Raw genomic sequence first — 14,822 nt, 5'->3', positions numbered from 1 at the left:
AAAAATATAATTTTATACATTCTGTTTCTGTCTTTAGATTTGCCTACAATCTCAAGTAAAACAATTTTTGCATACCTTGATCCAATTGCAAAGACTTTTACAGATGAGTTGGAATTTCTTGACTTTTCAAATTTGGATGATAAAAGTAAATTTAAAAATTATTCTGATTTTGATCCATTTAAACAGCTGCCAACATATTCTCTTGATGGAAACGGTAGATGTGATGGAACATTATTTAGATTTCCTCTTCGACAAGAGAAGTCGGACATATCAAGCGTATCTTACGACAATACTCGATTTATGAAGTTGATCAACACGTTCATGAATGATGGATACATGAATCTCCTCTTCCTCAAGAACATCCAATCCATCAAGTTTTATAAAATACGTTCTGGCAACAAACAAATGGAGGAATTGTATTCTGTGAATATCTCTCAAAGATGTGTTCAACAGTATGGCCAGCAAAGAAAAGCTTTTATTGACAGATTGACAAACCAGGTTCAGCAAGGCAACTTCCAAGAATTAACTTTAAATCATCAAGTGGACATTGGGGAAGATTCAAGAGGAAAGAAGACATCCTATTCCTTTATGTTGAGTGAATATTTTGGATACACCAAAACTGGCGACGATTTTTATGAAATGATCACAGATGAAGAGTTATCCTATATACCGCTAGTTGCTGTTGCAATGCCCTTAGATTCGAGCGATGGTGGTCATATATTTTGTGGTCTCCCATTACCTTTGCGTGAAAAACGTATGACTGGCCTACCAGTTCATGTTAATGGATTTTTCGCACTTGGACCTGACCGCAAAGACTTAAAATGGAAAACAATATCTTCAGCAGAAAGTAATGATAAATCTGTCAATTGGAATTTATGCTTGATTAATATACTTTTGCCCATGGCTTATTTTAATTTAATCAAACATTTGATTGCGGCAAACGATGCTAATATTGTTTACAAATGTTGGCCTAATCACGATGAAGTAAATCATAAATGGGAGTCATTTCTCATTGAGTTGTATCAAAAATTACGTAATGTTCCATGCATCTACATTACCAGTACGAAGAAATGGGCCCACGTACACAACGTTAGTTTTTTGAAAGAAAACCTCTTTGCGTCTGTAAATCAATATCTAGCAGTGTCAGGTTTCCTTAAAAACATTGATGCAAATGTTGCACATGTTCCTGATCACATCCTGAAATCTGTTTCAGATTTTATTACCTTTGTAAACAAAGACATTGTAATTTACCATCTTCAAGAAAATTACAATTTATTCCACAACATTTCAACAGACCAGCAATGTCATATATTGGCTTTTTCCATTCAAGACACAAATGATTTAAAGGCACTGAATGGAGTACCAATAATTTGCAAAGTAGATGAAAGCTACAATTCCATTTATTATGAAACAAAATCTACATGTGTATACATACCAACCAGAGATCATCCTAAAGAGATCTTACCTTCTTTGGTAAATACCTTGGATACCTCGTTTTTTGCTGTCGATATGGAATTCTTTAGTAGACTTCAAGAGATTGCTGCTTCAGGTACATTCTATAATCCACTTTTTGATTCTCTACTTTTTTTCCTGTAAGGTTGTAGTAAGTTGTAATTGTTGCAATAATTTGAAGCAGCTAAGTAAGTCTAAAAGCGATTTTTTTAAATAATTGTTTCAGAAAACAATACTTGCTAAGATATACAAACAGTTGTTCGGCCAAAAAATTTAAATGGCACCCCATTTATTTGGTATAAAAATGGTTTACTGAGGAAGACATTAGTTATAATAATTTGCGATTGTAACAACAGGTCAATACCTCCATTTCTCGATAAAACAATTTCTTTCAACACAACACCTATCATATACAGTGAACATACTAATGGTAATTTAACTTTTTTGAGATCTGCTGGATTGTTGGACATGCAATATGGAATTTAGTACAAAAAAATGTTGTAAATTTCCTTTATCGATAGACTCTTTTGACTATGCGTTACAACTATTCCCAAATTTAAACTTTATTTTGCAAGCATAAAAGATATACAACTTTCTTAGGTTAAACAGATAATAGCAACACAGACATATGAATATTAACACGGTTTTGGCGATTTGAGAATGCGACCTAATTCAGTTAGGTATAAGGGTTTTTATCCTAGCCAGATATTTATTTTTCTGTTATCTTCATGAATCTGATGTCTATTAAGCTACAACTGTGGGATGTGGCTATAGCTGTTATAGCTGTCCTAGGCTTAAATGGGAAGATGCCAAATACAGTCGACTGCATTAAATTGTCAATGCAAGTTTTAGCTACCTTTATTCCTCATTTTATATTCTAGGGAAAAAGTGAAAGTACATAGCTAGCTAGCGAGCCACATAACTCCTGAAAAATTTTGGGACTCCAATTCTATTTATTGAGAAGGTGCCTAAGTAGAGTGTATTATAAACTTTACATAGCATTTTAAAAGTAAGGGCAATTAATCCCGATGGCAATTTTGATGTTGTCGGTATAAATAACGCACTTTGTGTTAAAGCTAAAAGTTCTATAACTTCTGTAATAATTGAAATAATGATTTAAACTTAGTATGGTATGGATTTGGACCGATTCGATGAAACCCTGAAAAAAATATTTTTACCTATCATGATAGTACCAGAGTTTTGGAATTTAGGCATTTTCGAGAACGCGAATAAGTATTTTTTGAGAGCATATCAATTTAATACATATGCAGAGAACATTAAAGGCAATTTCCGTGATTGAAACAAGCCAGAAAAAGTTAAATAACACATGTTCTACGTTTCAGATGGAATGTTTTATCTAGTTTAGTAGAGTGTATTATTTAAAAAATTTCCTAAGAACACAATAGATCCGAAAAGCTTGCTACACACAGTTTACCTTTACTAAAAGCCGCACCTGAATGCGCGACACGTTGTACCTGCGCTTAGGCGCTCAAATTTTCGTTCCAGGGTCACACAGTTCGTATGGCTTAACGCGGCGTCTCGACGACGGGTACCCTGGGAATAGGATATTTTCCTAGACTACTTGGGTAAAGAGAGTATTTTAAAGGTATGCTTGATTGTTTTACAGAATCAAGATCATATGAAAGGATAGGCTTTCACGCCTTTTGTTAAAAGCTGTGTGACTGTAAGCCACAAAAAATTCGGCACAAACTTATAAACTGAAAATTCACCACTAAATTCATCAATACTATAAACTATTTTTTCTTAGGCCAAACTATGATAAAAGCTTCATTCTACCAATCCTAAAATAATGTTCCAACAGGGAACACTTGGTGGCGTGCAATATCTTTCTATTAGGCAACCTTTTAATATTTCTTTCGAGAGTTCGACCTATCTCCACCAATCAATTTCCTTTATCCTATACTATATATTCCTCCCAATGTTAATAAAAATGGCTAAAAGCATTCAAAAGTGATTCAGGTGGTTCAAATAAAACCCGGTATCAAAATTAGTTATCTTTAGCACTTTAAAAATAGGAGAGTGAATATATATATAAGTTATGTTTATCTTAAACAACATTTTAGACACGCAGCAATTATATTCTTACGTATTTCCCAACCTTTGTATCGATTTTATCCATCATAAAAAAATGATAATTATCATTTCTGAATTTTGATAATCAGATTTTTCAAGCATTGGTATGAACTAACGCGGTTCTGATATTGTGAGAATTAATTTAGCCTGCTATTACTATTAATTTCAATGTACACCGTTGTCCTTGACTTTTGTTGCTCAACTTGTTCGGATCCCAATATACGTGAAAACGCACATACTTTTTGTTTGCGACATTGCTTTTATTTTATCGAGATTAGCATTTTCAATATATTCTTGTGCTTATGTAAAAGAACTGGACTTGGAGATGGGTGTGTAAACACCCTAAATGTTGTTCTTATCCATGTTACCCATGCCAATAAATGTTTAGGTAAATTCAACTTGATCTTAATGGATGATGTTACTACAAGTATTCGTGCTGTTAAAGATAATCTACCTCAAGAATGGTTGAGCAAGAATGACAAAGTATGCTGGCCCGATAGATCTAATTATCCCACTAAGGACTGGCCGGCGAGCTTATTGGCGCACAGACAAAGAAATAATATTTCTTTCGGGTTATTGGATGGTGTGCCGTTAGTACCTGTAGTGGAAGGTAATCAAAGGTACTTGTGTAAATTGAGTACTGCACCATTAGTTATGAGTAGTAACCATATGGGCGGATGCATTCTGTATAACACGGGCCAAACAGTGGACCCATCAACTAAACTGTTTCTGCAAAACTGCGGAATTCTGTTTGTTGCTGAAAATTTTATTGATAGTGGCATCATACGTGACCTGTGTAATGCGGGGAAGATTTTACTGCCAGACGCCAATGGAGTTATTACAAGTATTGAGAATTTGTACAACTCAGGTTATGGACAAAAAGTTATAAATTCTGTGGAAGTATCATCAGAGGACCAGAAAACAAGACTGATGGAGGCCATCGGTGCTTGTGGAAGAAGTCTACCGCGTGTAATATACCAGCTAAAATTACTGAAACCTTATGGAAGTTCCTCTTATGTTCCAATTGGTAATTGTGTTTTAGTGGATAGCAGTTGTGTACCAACTGTTTGGAGTGCTGCGTTTGGAAATCTGATTGCACAGGAAAGTTTATCACACCAGCTATATGAAAAGTTAAAGAATTCCCTTACCACCTGGAATTTTGAACACATTGTCAACTGTGTGTTGCAAAATATAAATAGGCTAAATGTTGCTCAAAAGGATGAGCTTTTCAACTTTTGTGTGCAACAAATATCCTCGCGTAAAATGTCCTCTTCGTTTGTAAATAACCTTAAACAACATTTGTACGTTCTGAGTGATGGTGCAAGGATTAAACCATGCAAACTCTTTGAAAGAACTCAACAGTTTCAAGAACTGTTTTGGGGACAGAAGAACAAGTTTCCAGATGCTAAGTACAACAACAATGCTTTAAAAAGTCTAGGTTTAAAGACACGTCTCGATCAAGTGTCATCACAGGATATCGTCAATAATATTTGCAATATTCAAAATTTGGAAAGTTGCAGTGAAGATGATGTAATAAAAAAAGTATTGCAAATACTTAGGATTAGCAGGAACAATAGAATCGACATCTCTTCCTGCAATGCTGTTAATTGGATTCCTATAAAGACAAAGAAACCTAGGAGTTATCCATTAGGTTTGAACTGGTTGGGATCAAATGAATCAGGAACAAAACTGTGTGTAAAACCACCTAACAGCATTGTTGGGCAGGAGTTTTTACATCTAATTGGTTCTCAATTATATGTTGCACAATCATCAATATCACCTTATTTAGAAAACGTAACAGTAATACCACAAGTTTTAACCATCATCAATCATTTAGAAGTCCTGGTTAATAGCTACAATTCTGATGAAAAAGGGCTTTACAAAAATCTTGCCTATCTTATTTATCGGTATTTAGGGCAATGCGATTATCGAGAAGTGGTAAATTGTTTAGTGCGTAACAAAATAAAGATATGGCAAGGTAAACGATTTGTAAACAGGGAAGATATCTTGTTGAAGGAAACAAGAGTTGGTGTAAGCCCATATTATCATTATCTGCCAAACGATTTCCCTTGTTCATTTAAAAAAATTCTTGCCACCTGCGAAAATTCTAGTATGGACGAAGAAAGCATTTACATTGATGTTTTAACTAGAATGAAGGAGAAGCGTGAAGAAGAAAACAAGGATGCTTCTAAGGATTTAGATCTTGCTGTTAGACTTGTTTATGATCTGGCAGACCAATTGGATTCGCTGAGTGATGAACAGAAAAAGAAAATAAATGTTCCAGTAAATTCTAAAGTATTGAAGCTAAGTCCCTTGGAAGAATGCTTTTACCACGATTTTGATGGCAGCATCTCTTTTAACTCTATGCTGTCGTATAACGTCTTACATCCCAACATTGAAGAGTCTGTGGCAGACAAACTCGGCATACCTGATTTAACGAGTAAGGTTTTGTCTGCTGAAGATAGTTCCATGTTTGAATCATGGGGTCAACATGAAGATCTAACACTGAGACTTAACAAGTTGTTAAAGGATTACGAAGATGGCATGGCTATACCCAAAGAACTCATTCAAAATGCTGATGATGCTGGCGCAAGTGAAGTCTGTTTTCTGTATGATCAAAGGGAAAATGAAGACTTAAGAAGTAAATTATTTGACAGGAACATGAAAGTATGGCAGGGTCCCGCATTATGGGTTTATAACAACGCTGTTTTTAAGGAAGCAGATTTTAAAAACATAACCAAATTAAACGCTGGTACAAAAGAATATGATAACAGCAAAATTGGTAAATTTGGATTGGGATTTAATGCTGTATACCATCTTACAGATGTGCCTAGTTTTCTCAGTGGAGACTCGATGGTTGTATTTGACCCTCATACTAACTTTCTTGGTAGGGCAATAAAGAACACCAGCTCCCCTGGATTAAGAGTTTGCCTTTCCTCGACTAAGAAAGATTTAGCACATTTTCAAGATCAATTTAAAGTATTTCATGGTATTTTTGGAGTACATTCTGATTTCGAAAATAATGATGTTAAACACTACAATGCCACCTTATTTCGATTACCGTTGCGAAAATATGAACAAGCACAAACAAGTAAAATAAAAAATATGGAATATACCAATGGAGAGATGAATTTGTTGTTTGACAAATTTAAAGAATATTTAGATCACTTACTCCTTTTCACAGAGAATGTTAGATCTGTGAAAGTTTATCAATTAGATAAAGCAGTCGCGAATCCAAGTGAAATGAAATTGCTTTTTCAGGTGCAAAGACAAGATACCACACCGAATTCAAAAAGTGTAATGAAATATGCTGATTCCATTTTGAAGCAAATGAATCCTGCATTCTCTTATGACATTCCACATTACGGATTGACCGATGTCATGGTAATCACAGTAACGAAAGGGAAGAAGATTGTAGAAAGAAAATGGATATCCAGTTCCTGTATTGGTGGAAGAAAGTCTTTCCGTCATGCTAGCAAAAACAAAGGATTTAATCCCTGTGGAGGAGTAGCATGTGAGTATTATGTGGAAGATAATAAAACTGCTAAGGTAGTAACTGATTTGGAACAAAGATTCATTTACTGTTTCTTACCTCTACCAGAGATAAGTCAGTTACCAGTTCACATAAATGGAGCTTTTGAGGTATCTAACGATCGTAAGCAATTATCAAAAAGTACAAATTATCAAAAACGACATGGCGCTGCTACTGATTGGAATGACCTCCTGGGCTATGATGTTGGACAAGCTTACTTTAATTTATTATTGAAAATCAGAAGTATGTTTCCCAACATTGAACTAAAAGAATGGTTAAAGCTGTTTCCTACTGTTTCAGCGTTATCTGGATGCAGAAGCGCAGTACTCGAGACGCTGAAATCTTTAATTTATCAAATATTAAACACGAAAGAGGCTATATTTCCGGTGACGAATGGATGGGTAAAATGGGAACACATAAAACTTGTATCATCAAATTTTGGTTCTCCCTTGTCCATTGACACCGTATCTTGTTTGAACTGGTATTACAATTTGACAGGGAGAAAAAATGTCTGCGCACAATTGCCATCAACATTTCTATCACTATTAATTAGTTTAGGTTACAGAAAAAACGTACATGATCATACTGTATCACAAGACGATTTCTTCAGAGTGTTTTTCGAGCATATTGATAATCCTAGTTTAGATCAATCACTTAGAAATAAAATAGTTCTTTACTGTCTTGGAAGAAAGCAGGATACAGGTCTTATAAAAGATTTTTTATGCACAAAAAAATGTGTGCCCACCAAGCCGAATGGAAGAATGCGTCTACCTTGCGAATTAATTCAGGAGAGAAGCAAGGCTGCAGTACTTTATGATGTAGATGAAGACGTTTTTCCGCAGAATGAATTTGGAAGTCATGCATCATATCTGCAATGTTTGGGGATGGCCAGTAATTCCCTGTCATGGGAAAAGATAGCTGATAGAGCAAAAGTTATCGAATATAGCGGTGTTTCAAAAGGTATTATTTATGCTGTTGAAAGAAGTAGAAAGTTAATTTCATTTATTTCCGATAGTCTTCGTAAAATACCACCATCTCCTGAGATGCTCGAAGCGATGAAAAACACTTCATTCGTGCCATTAAAACAGAAAGAAACAACTTCAATATTTTCGAAATGGTTGAATGACGACTACGCGTTTGGTGCACCAAATCAATTATTTACATCAAAATACGTCAACCTTGCGTGCTGTTCATCATTAATATGTGATAAAGAATACGATGACTTGCTACACAATCTAAACATCCGCAATATACCAAGATATGAAGTTGTAAAGGAACAAATAATCCAATTGATATCTGCTTATGAAACAGATAGAAGCAAAGGTGTTGACGCATGCAGAATACTTGATGAAATGTATCGTTACCTTGACACGTTAAAGAATATACCATTTGGTGAGCTAACCTTGTTAAAGTTGATATATTCTAAAGATCATGAACCTATTTTTCCAAGACAAGCATATTTTAAGATTGAGCACGAGATTACAGGTTACTCGTACAAGTTACCAAACAACCTAATGAAGTATTTTCCAGATTTAATGCGCAAGCTTGGTGTGATGGTTGAATGTAGTGAAAGAGAGTACATTGATTTATTGCTTAATCTTAAATTCAAATTTCAAGATCGCAGCTTACCTAATGAATTATTGAAACAAATTTTGTATAAAATTGTACCGTATCTTTGCAATGGGAAATGTGGAAAAGGTGCTAAAATATATCTACCAGACAGAACTGGTGTATTACGGCTTGTTGGAGATATGTGTTTTAAAGATGCATATTGGATTCCCTACGAAAATAATGTCCACTACTCACACGAAGAAATTTCAGATTCTTGTTGCAAGAGAGTTGGTATCAAACCTTCTCGATCGGTCTACTTTCAGCGAAATTCTGTTGGTATTCCATTCGGACAACATGTGGACTTAACAACTCGTATCAAGATTTTGCTGAAGGGTTATTCAGACACTGAGGATGTTTTGAAAGAAATTTTGCAGAATGCAGACGATGCTGGGGCGACAGAAGTAAACCTGACTCTTGACATGAGAAATCATGGTACAGAGAAAATATTTTCAGACAAGTGGAAAGAGATGCAAGGTCCTGCGTTGCTCGTTTCAAATAACGGCGTGTTCACTCAACAAGACTTGTCTGCTATCCAAGCTTTAGGACAAGGAAGCAAATGTAAAGAACCGTTAAAAACTGGAAAGTATGGCGTTGGATTCAATGCTGTTTACGGCATCACGGATTGTCCATCATTCTTGACAGCTATAGAAGACGACCATAGTGACGCGTTAGTTATATTTGATCCTAACTTGAGATATGTTGAAGGAGCAACAGAAATAGAACCGGGAATATTGCTTAAAAATGGTAGACAAGAACTTGAAGAAAAGTACACTGATGTAAAATCAGCATACTTAATAGATGAACACGATTCCGAAGGGAAAACCTTATTTAGATTTCCACTTAGAAATAAGGTAATGGCGAAAACCTCAAAGATTTCAAATAAAGAAACTAACCAGAAAGAAGTACAGGAAATGTTATCTAATCTAAAAAAGCATGCACCAGCCATGTTGATTTTCCTCAGAAATATAAAATCATTATCTTTCAAGTATATAACAAACCAGGGAGAGGTCACAGAAGAAAACTTTAATGCATGGGTATATGGAGTTACTGAAAAAAAGCGTAAATATTTTATTAGTTGTCAAAAAACATTGGCTAGGCAACTGGGAAATGTAAGATGGGTGACGGAATTCACAATATCATTACCATATAAGGTTTGTGTACAACACAAGTCGAAAGATGGAACTTTTGTTTATCACTTTGATGTTATTGAACAATGTGGATTTGACAACATGAGAAAGCTTGACACGTCTATTATCAAGATGATCGAAACCAACGAATTATGTTTGATTCCAAAAGGAGCCATTGCATCTATTTCAAGTGAGACAGAATGTGAAAGGTGTGAAAATGTTAAAAAAAAGACGACTGGGACAACCGAAACTAATTTTCACAACGTGTTTTGTACTCTTCCAATTCCAATAAGTTCCGGTTTAAATGTTCTTATTAACGGTCATTTTATTTTGGATTATGAAACCAGAAGAAATCTTTGGAGCAATGAAAGTCCAACATTGGAACGAAAGTGGAATAATGCTATACTTCTTCATTGTGTTTTACCTAGTTATTTAACGTACCTGCGCACAAAAGCTAATGAATTATCTGTATGTTCGAAAGGCTTCCATGACATTGAAGTTATTAACCACAAAATAGAGAGATTTTACGATCTGTTCCCTCATTATGTTGATGATAAAAACAACACTGACTATTGGAATATTCTCAATATGAGATTTTACAAACATATTTACGAACATAATGTTCCATTATTGATCGTGTTTAAAATTGCAGACGGGGATTTATTATTTTGCAAGCCAAGAGACGATTTTTTAGTCTTCACTAATCCAGATCAACTAAATTATTCTGAATGTGGTTCAGAGAGAACATTTTATAGACCATCAATACTTCAGATTCTTCAACAAATTCATATAAGAGCAGACATTCTTCCCAAAGTAATAGCAGATAATTTTGATCGATGCAATGCACAATTGACTGAAGGAAGTCCAGCTATTATCAGAGGTAAATTGATTGAGCTAGAGAAAGACATATTACCAAATTGGGAGACAAATAGGAATGTAAAGCAGACAGCTTTTAAGAGTGCTAAAAATGTTATAACTGTCTTAAGTTACTGCCTTTTGGATACTAAAGGTATAAATGAAGCGGATGTTCTTGAAGGCTTACCTCTTTGTCTTTTAGCAAACGAAGATCTTGTTTCATTTTCGCATCAACATCCAAAGTATTTCACCAATCATAATAAAATCTTTAAAAAAGAAGAACATGGATTTACTCATCAGGAAGTAAACCAAACAGTGCTTGATGCAAAGTTAAGTTGGATGAAAATTACGTGCTTCAAGGAATTTAATATTGACGAATTTGTTCTATTATTACACGGTTTCTTGCATAAAGATACCTACTGCAACTCTCAAACTCCAATTGAGATTTCCAAGCCTGTTACAGAATACTGGCTGTCGTTAGTGTGGAGATTTTTGATATCTCTGGCTTCACAAAATGCAGATTTCGACCTTGTGTTAAAGAAAGTTGAAAATTGGTCATTAATACTTGCCGAAATAGATAGAAAGAGCTATCTGATACCAATAAACAAACGAAAAGGTGTTTTGAATTCGGCCAATTATTCGGCACATATTGGTAGACATGTAATTACAGTTCTTAAAAATGTCTTTCAGCCTGCCACAATATATACAAAAATGACTCGCTTACCAACTGACTTATTCGGGTCAGTTAACAAGTCCACAGATGTCATAGATGCATTAACATTGACTCACAATTCCGGAATCTCTCTTGCTTCAATTGGTAATGTTGTTTTATCCTATTTACAGTCCATGTACAAATCAATAGATTCTCATTATGCATCAAACTTAAAGAGATTGCCTCTGTTTGAGCAATGGAATGGTGACATGACATCAGTAACAGTAAAAGTCTGTGTGCTTCCTTTTGGAGTGCCATTTAATACACTGGAACGATTTGAAAAGGGCGGTAATTGCATCATTTTAAAACGTAACATGGAGGTTGAAAAGTTGTACAAGCACCTTGGTTTTGTCATATGTGAGTTCGTTTCATTTTACCAGAACTATGTTTTTCCGCTAATATCCTCATTGTCTGATGACGCCATCTATGAGCATATGGCTGCTGTTAGAGATTATTTCGAAAGTCATCCAAAATTAACACATGAAGCACATAATTTTGAGAGGACAATATCATCCTTGAAATTTATTCGAAATAGCGAAGGGCAAAAGAAATCACCCAATGAATTATTTGATCCTAAACATGACATATTTAAATTGGTATATGGTAACAAATACTTCCCAGATGATATATACCAGACACCAGACTGGCTTAAGTTCTTGCGAATTGTGGGATTGATTTCTGCCATATCTCAAGAACTCTTTCTACAATTCGCTAAAAATGTCGAACATATAAATAGAGAAGAATCACTTTTGATATCAAAGTTACTTTGTGGAGAGCTTTTTGTTAAACCTTGTTTCAGAAACGTTCATTTTCTTAACAAAATCAAATCCATTTCCTTTATAATTCCAGACAAACTGAACAAGAAATGGGAAAAAATTCATCCGAGCAGAAATTCTACTTTAAACCGCATATGCTTTGAACAGTCTGTGCGTCAATCTGATGCTATACTAGTATGGACCACAAAGACTATATTGCCAAGCTATGCTACACCAGCATTTCAATTTGATGAAACCGAAGTCGACTATGCAGCCATTCTTGGTGTTAAAAAGGCTCGATTGGATTGCTGTCAAGATATTCTAAATCACATTCGTAACATCACTGAAACAGACATGGAAAAGAAGACCAGCAGTTGTAAAATACTTGATCAAGAAACATCAGAAACATTTGTCAACGTGTTAACATCATTTTACGAATATTTACGCACTGGAGAATGCATTGACAAAAGAAATATTTCATTTTTAAAGTCAATCAGTTTCATTCTTGTTGATAAAGATCTTAAAATTGACAAGATCGATAAAGCGGTGTTTTCAAGCGAACGTATAATAACTCCGTACATCAATTCCATAGATGTGAAACATGGTAAATATTTTGAAACTTTCACGTTACTTGGCTGTTCATATCATCCAAATGCGAGACAATATTGCGCCTTGTTAAAAGAGGTCAAGACAGAATTTGGTGCGAAAAAGCTGGATGTAAATAATTTGATTGTTGTAAAGAAGGCTGTTGTTTTTCTTAGTACTGTATTGGTTAGAACCAAGGATGATTCGTTAACTTCGACTTCTCTATATTTACCTACTACTTCATTTAATAGTAAAGACGTGTGTTTAACGCTATCAACGAAAACAATTTTTGTGGATGATTTGAAATACGAAAATAGATTACAAAATTTCTCGGAACCAATACTAATACCAAAGTATGATGATGTAGAAATGAATCAAAACGTTGATGTAAATGTTAATCTATTGAAAAACCTGCCTAAAGATTTGAAACCAAAAGTTCTCAGTAAAGTGATTGAGGAGAGATTGACATCTGAACTCCATGTTGTGGATGTCTCAAAAAACCACATCAGTAAAAAGATTGAGGAGAGATTACAGTCAGATCAGTTTCTTGCGTGTTTTATGAGACTGTTAAAGCATGAGGCCAATGAAGATTTTAATAATAGTGATGTCAATAAAGGTTTGTTGGAAAAAAAAGGAGAAGAAATTTTCACCGCGCTACAGAAAGTAAAAGTAATTGTTTTGTCCAATATCCAGACACAATATGCATACAAAAATGATTTAATCCCAGATAGCATTGTAGAGAAATCATTATTTCTAAAAAAGAACAAAGACTGGTTAGAGATCTATTTTAAAGAATCGCAGAGAGAAACCACTCTGATGTATTCCCAAATCAGCACAGCTTTGTTGGAACTGTTCAGCAATCCTCTGAAGAAAACACTGTTGCTTGTTCCAATACTGCTGCATACTTCTTTATCTGATTTATCGTCGGTACTTGATGGCGAAGGTATATTTCGTCAAGAATCGGATTCACAGTTTCTGAAGTCTGGTCAAATTCCCACTCCAGGAGATTTAGTGCCATTAGAACTTTACTGTCTTCTCAAGTACGATTTGTTGGATTTTGAAAAAGATGAATATGTAGCTGTTGAACGAGAAGAAAATGGCAGATGTGTTTACATCTATGGTATAATTCGACGTGTTGATCGCAATGCAGATAAACTGCTTCGTGTGTACGGAGTACAAATATCTGCAAATGAAAATGACATTGTCGATGTAAAAACTACTGATTTATATAAGTTTGATTCAACGGCTACTGTAATTCCAACAGAAGATACAAGTCTCATTTTGAGCGATGCCGCTCCAAGCTGCGATGGACCGTTGCTTCAAAATGAAGATGAAGGAAGAACATTTGCAGAAATATGTGAAGAGATCATAAAAATTCTTAATGATATCAAATCTTTGTCTGAAGAGGAGAAGAAAAAAGTAATTCGTCGACTGTATTTGAAATGGCATCCTGATAAACATCCAGAAAATAGCAAAGAATTGGCAACAGAAGTGTTTAAATTTTTGCAGAATGAAATAGAAAAAATAAATGGCAATCATTCCCAATTTTTTCAAAGCTGGAACCGGAGAGCTGAAAAAGAATCAAAATCTTACGAAGACTACTTCTTTAACTTTCATCGTTCTTACCGAAGCTCTGCCTTTTCAAGTGAGCGAAGAAACGATAGGCGTAGTAGCGGAAGAGCTGGCTTTTACAATCATAATGACCATGGTAGTAGTGCTAAAGGTGATTCTCGTGCCAATGATAGTGGTAATGGAAGAGATGGTTTTGGTAGAGATGTTGGTGGGTCTTCTGGTTATAGAAGTAACTGTTTTCGTGGTAATGGTGGCTTTGCTGGTGGCAGTAGTAATTCTGCTGGTAGCAGTGGTAGATTTGAACCAAAAAGGTCCAAGGGACTGGAAAGTTCTGAGCTAAGAGGTAGGCGTAGTGGGAATTTTTTCTTTACGCCTCCAACTTTTCAAAGAAGAAATCCTCAACCTAGTGAATCATCAAGATGGTTCAAACAAGCTCAATTTGATATATCATCTGCCGAAAACGATAACACAAATTCATACGAATGGATATGCTACAAAGCGTACCAGGTAAATTTTTTTGGTAATTC

The 14,822-nt window shown here is 35.0% G+C and overlaps 1 protein-coding gene across 1 annotated transcript in view; it reads left to right on the top strand.

The window, feature by feature from the left end:
- The window catches only part of LOC130657936 (sacsin-like), a 39,065-nt gene that overhangs the window by 22,677 nt on the left and 1,566 nt on the right, over nucleotides 1-14,822 (top strand). The window contains exons 7-8 of the mRNA XM_057460934.1: nucleotides 38-1,549; nucleotides 3,935-14,802. Of these exons, the coding sequence (XP_057316917.1) occupies nucleotides 38-1,549; nucleotides 3,935-14,802 (12,380 nt within the window). The remainder of the gene's footprint in view (nucleotides 1-37; nucleotides 1,550-3,934; nucleotides 14,803-14,822) is intronic.

The sequence above is a fragment of the Hydractinia symbiolongicarpus genome, chromosome 9, assembly GCF_029227915.1.
Source record: "Hydractinia symbiolongicarpus strain clone_291-10 chromosome 9, HSymV2.1, whole genome shotgun sequence".
Classification (NCBI taxonomy): Eukaryota; Metazoa; Cnidaria; class Hydrozoa; order Anthoathecata; family Hydractiniidae; genus Hydractinia; species Hydractinia symbiolongicarpus.
Note: the sequence above shows the minus strand (reverse complement) of the source record. Positions and strands in the feature narration are given on the sequence as shown.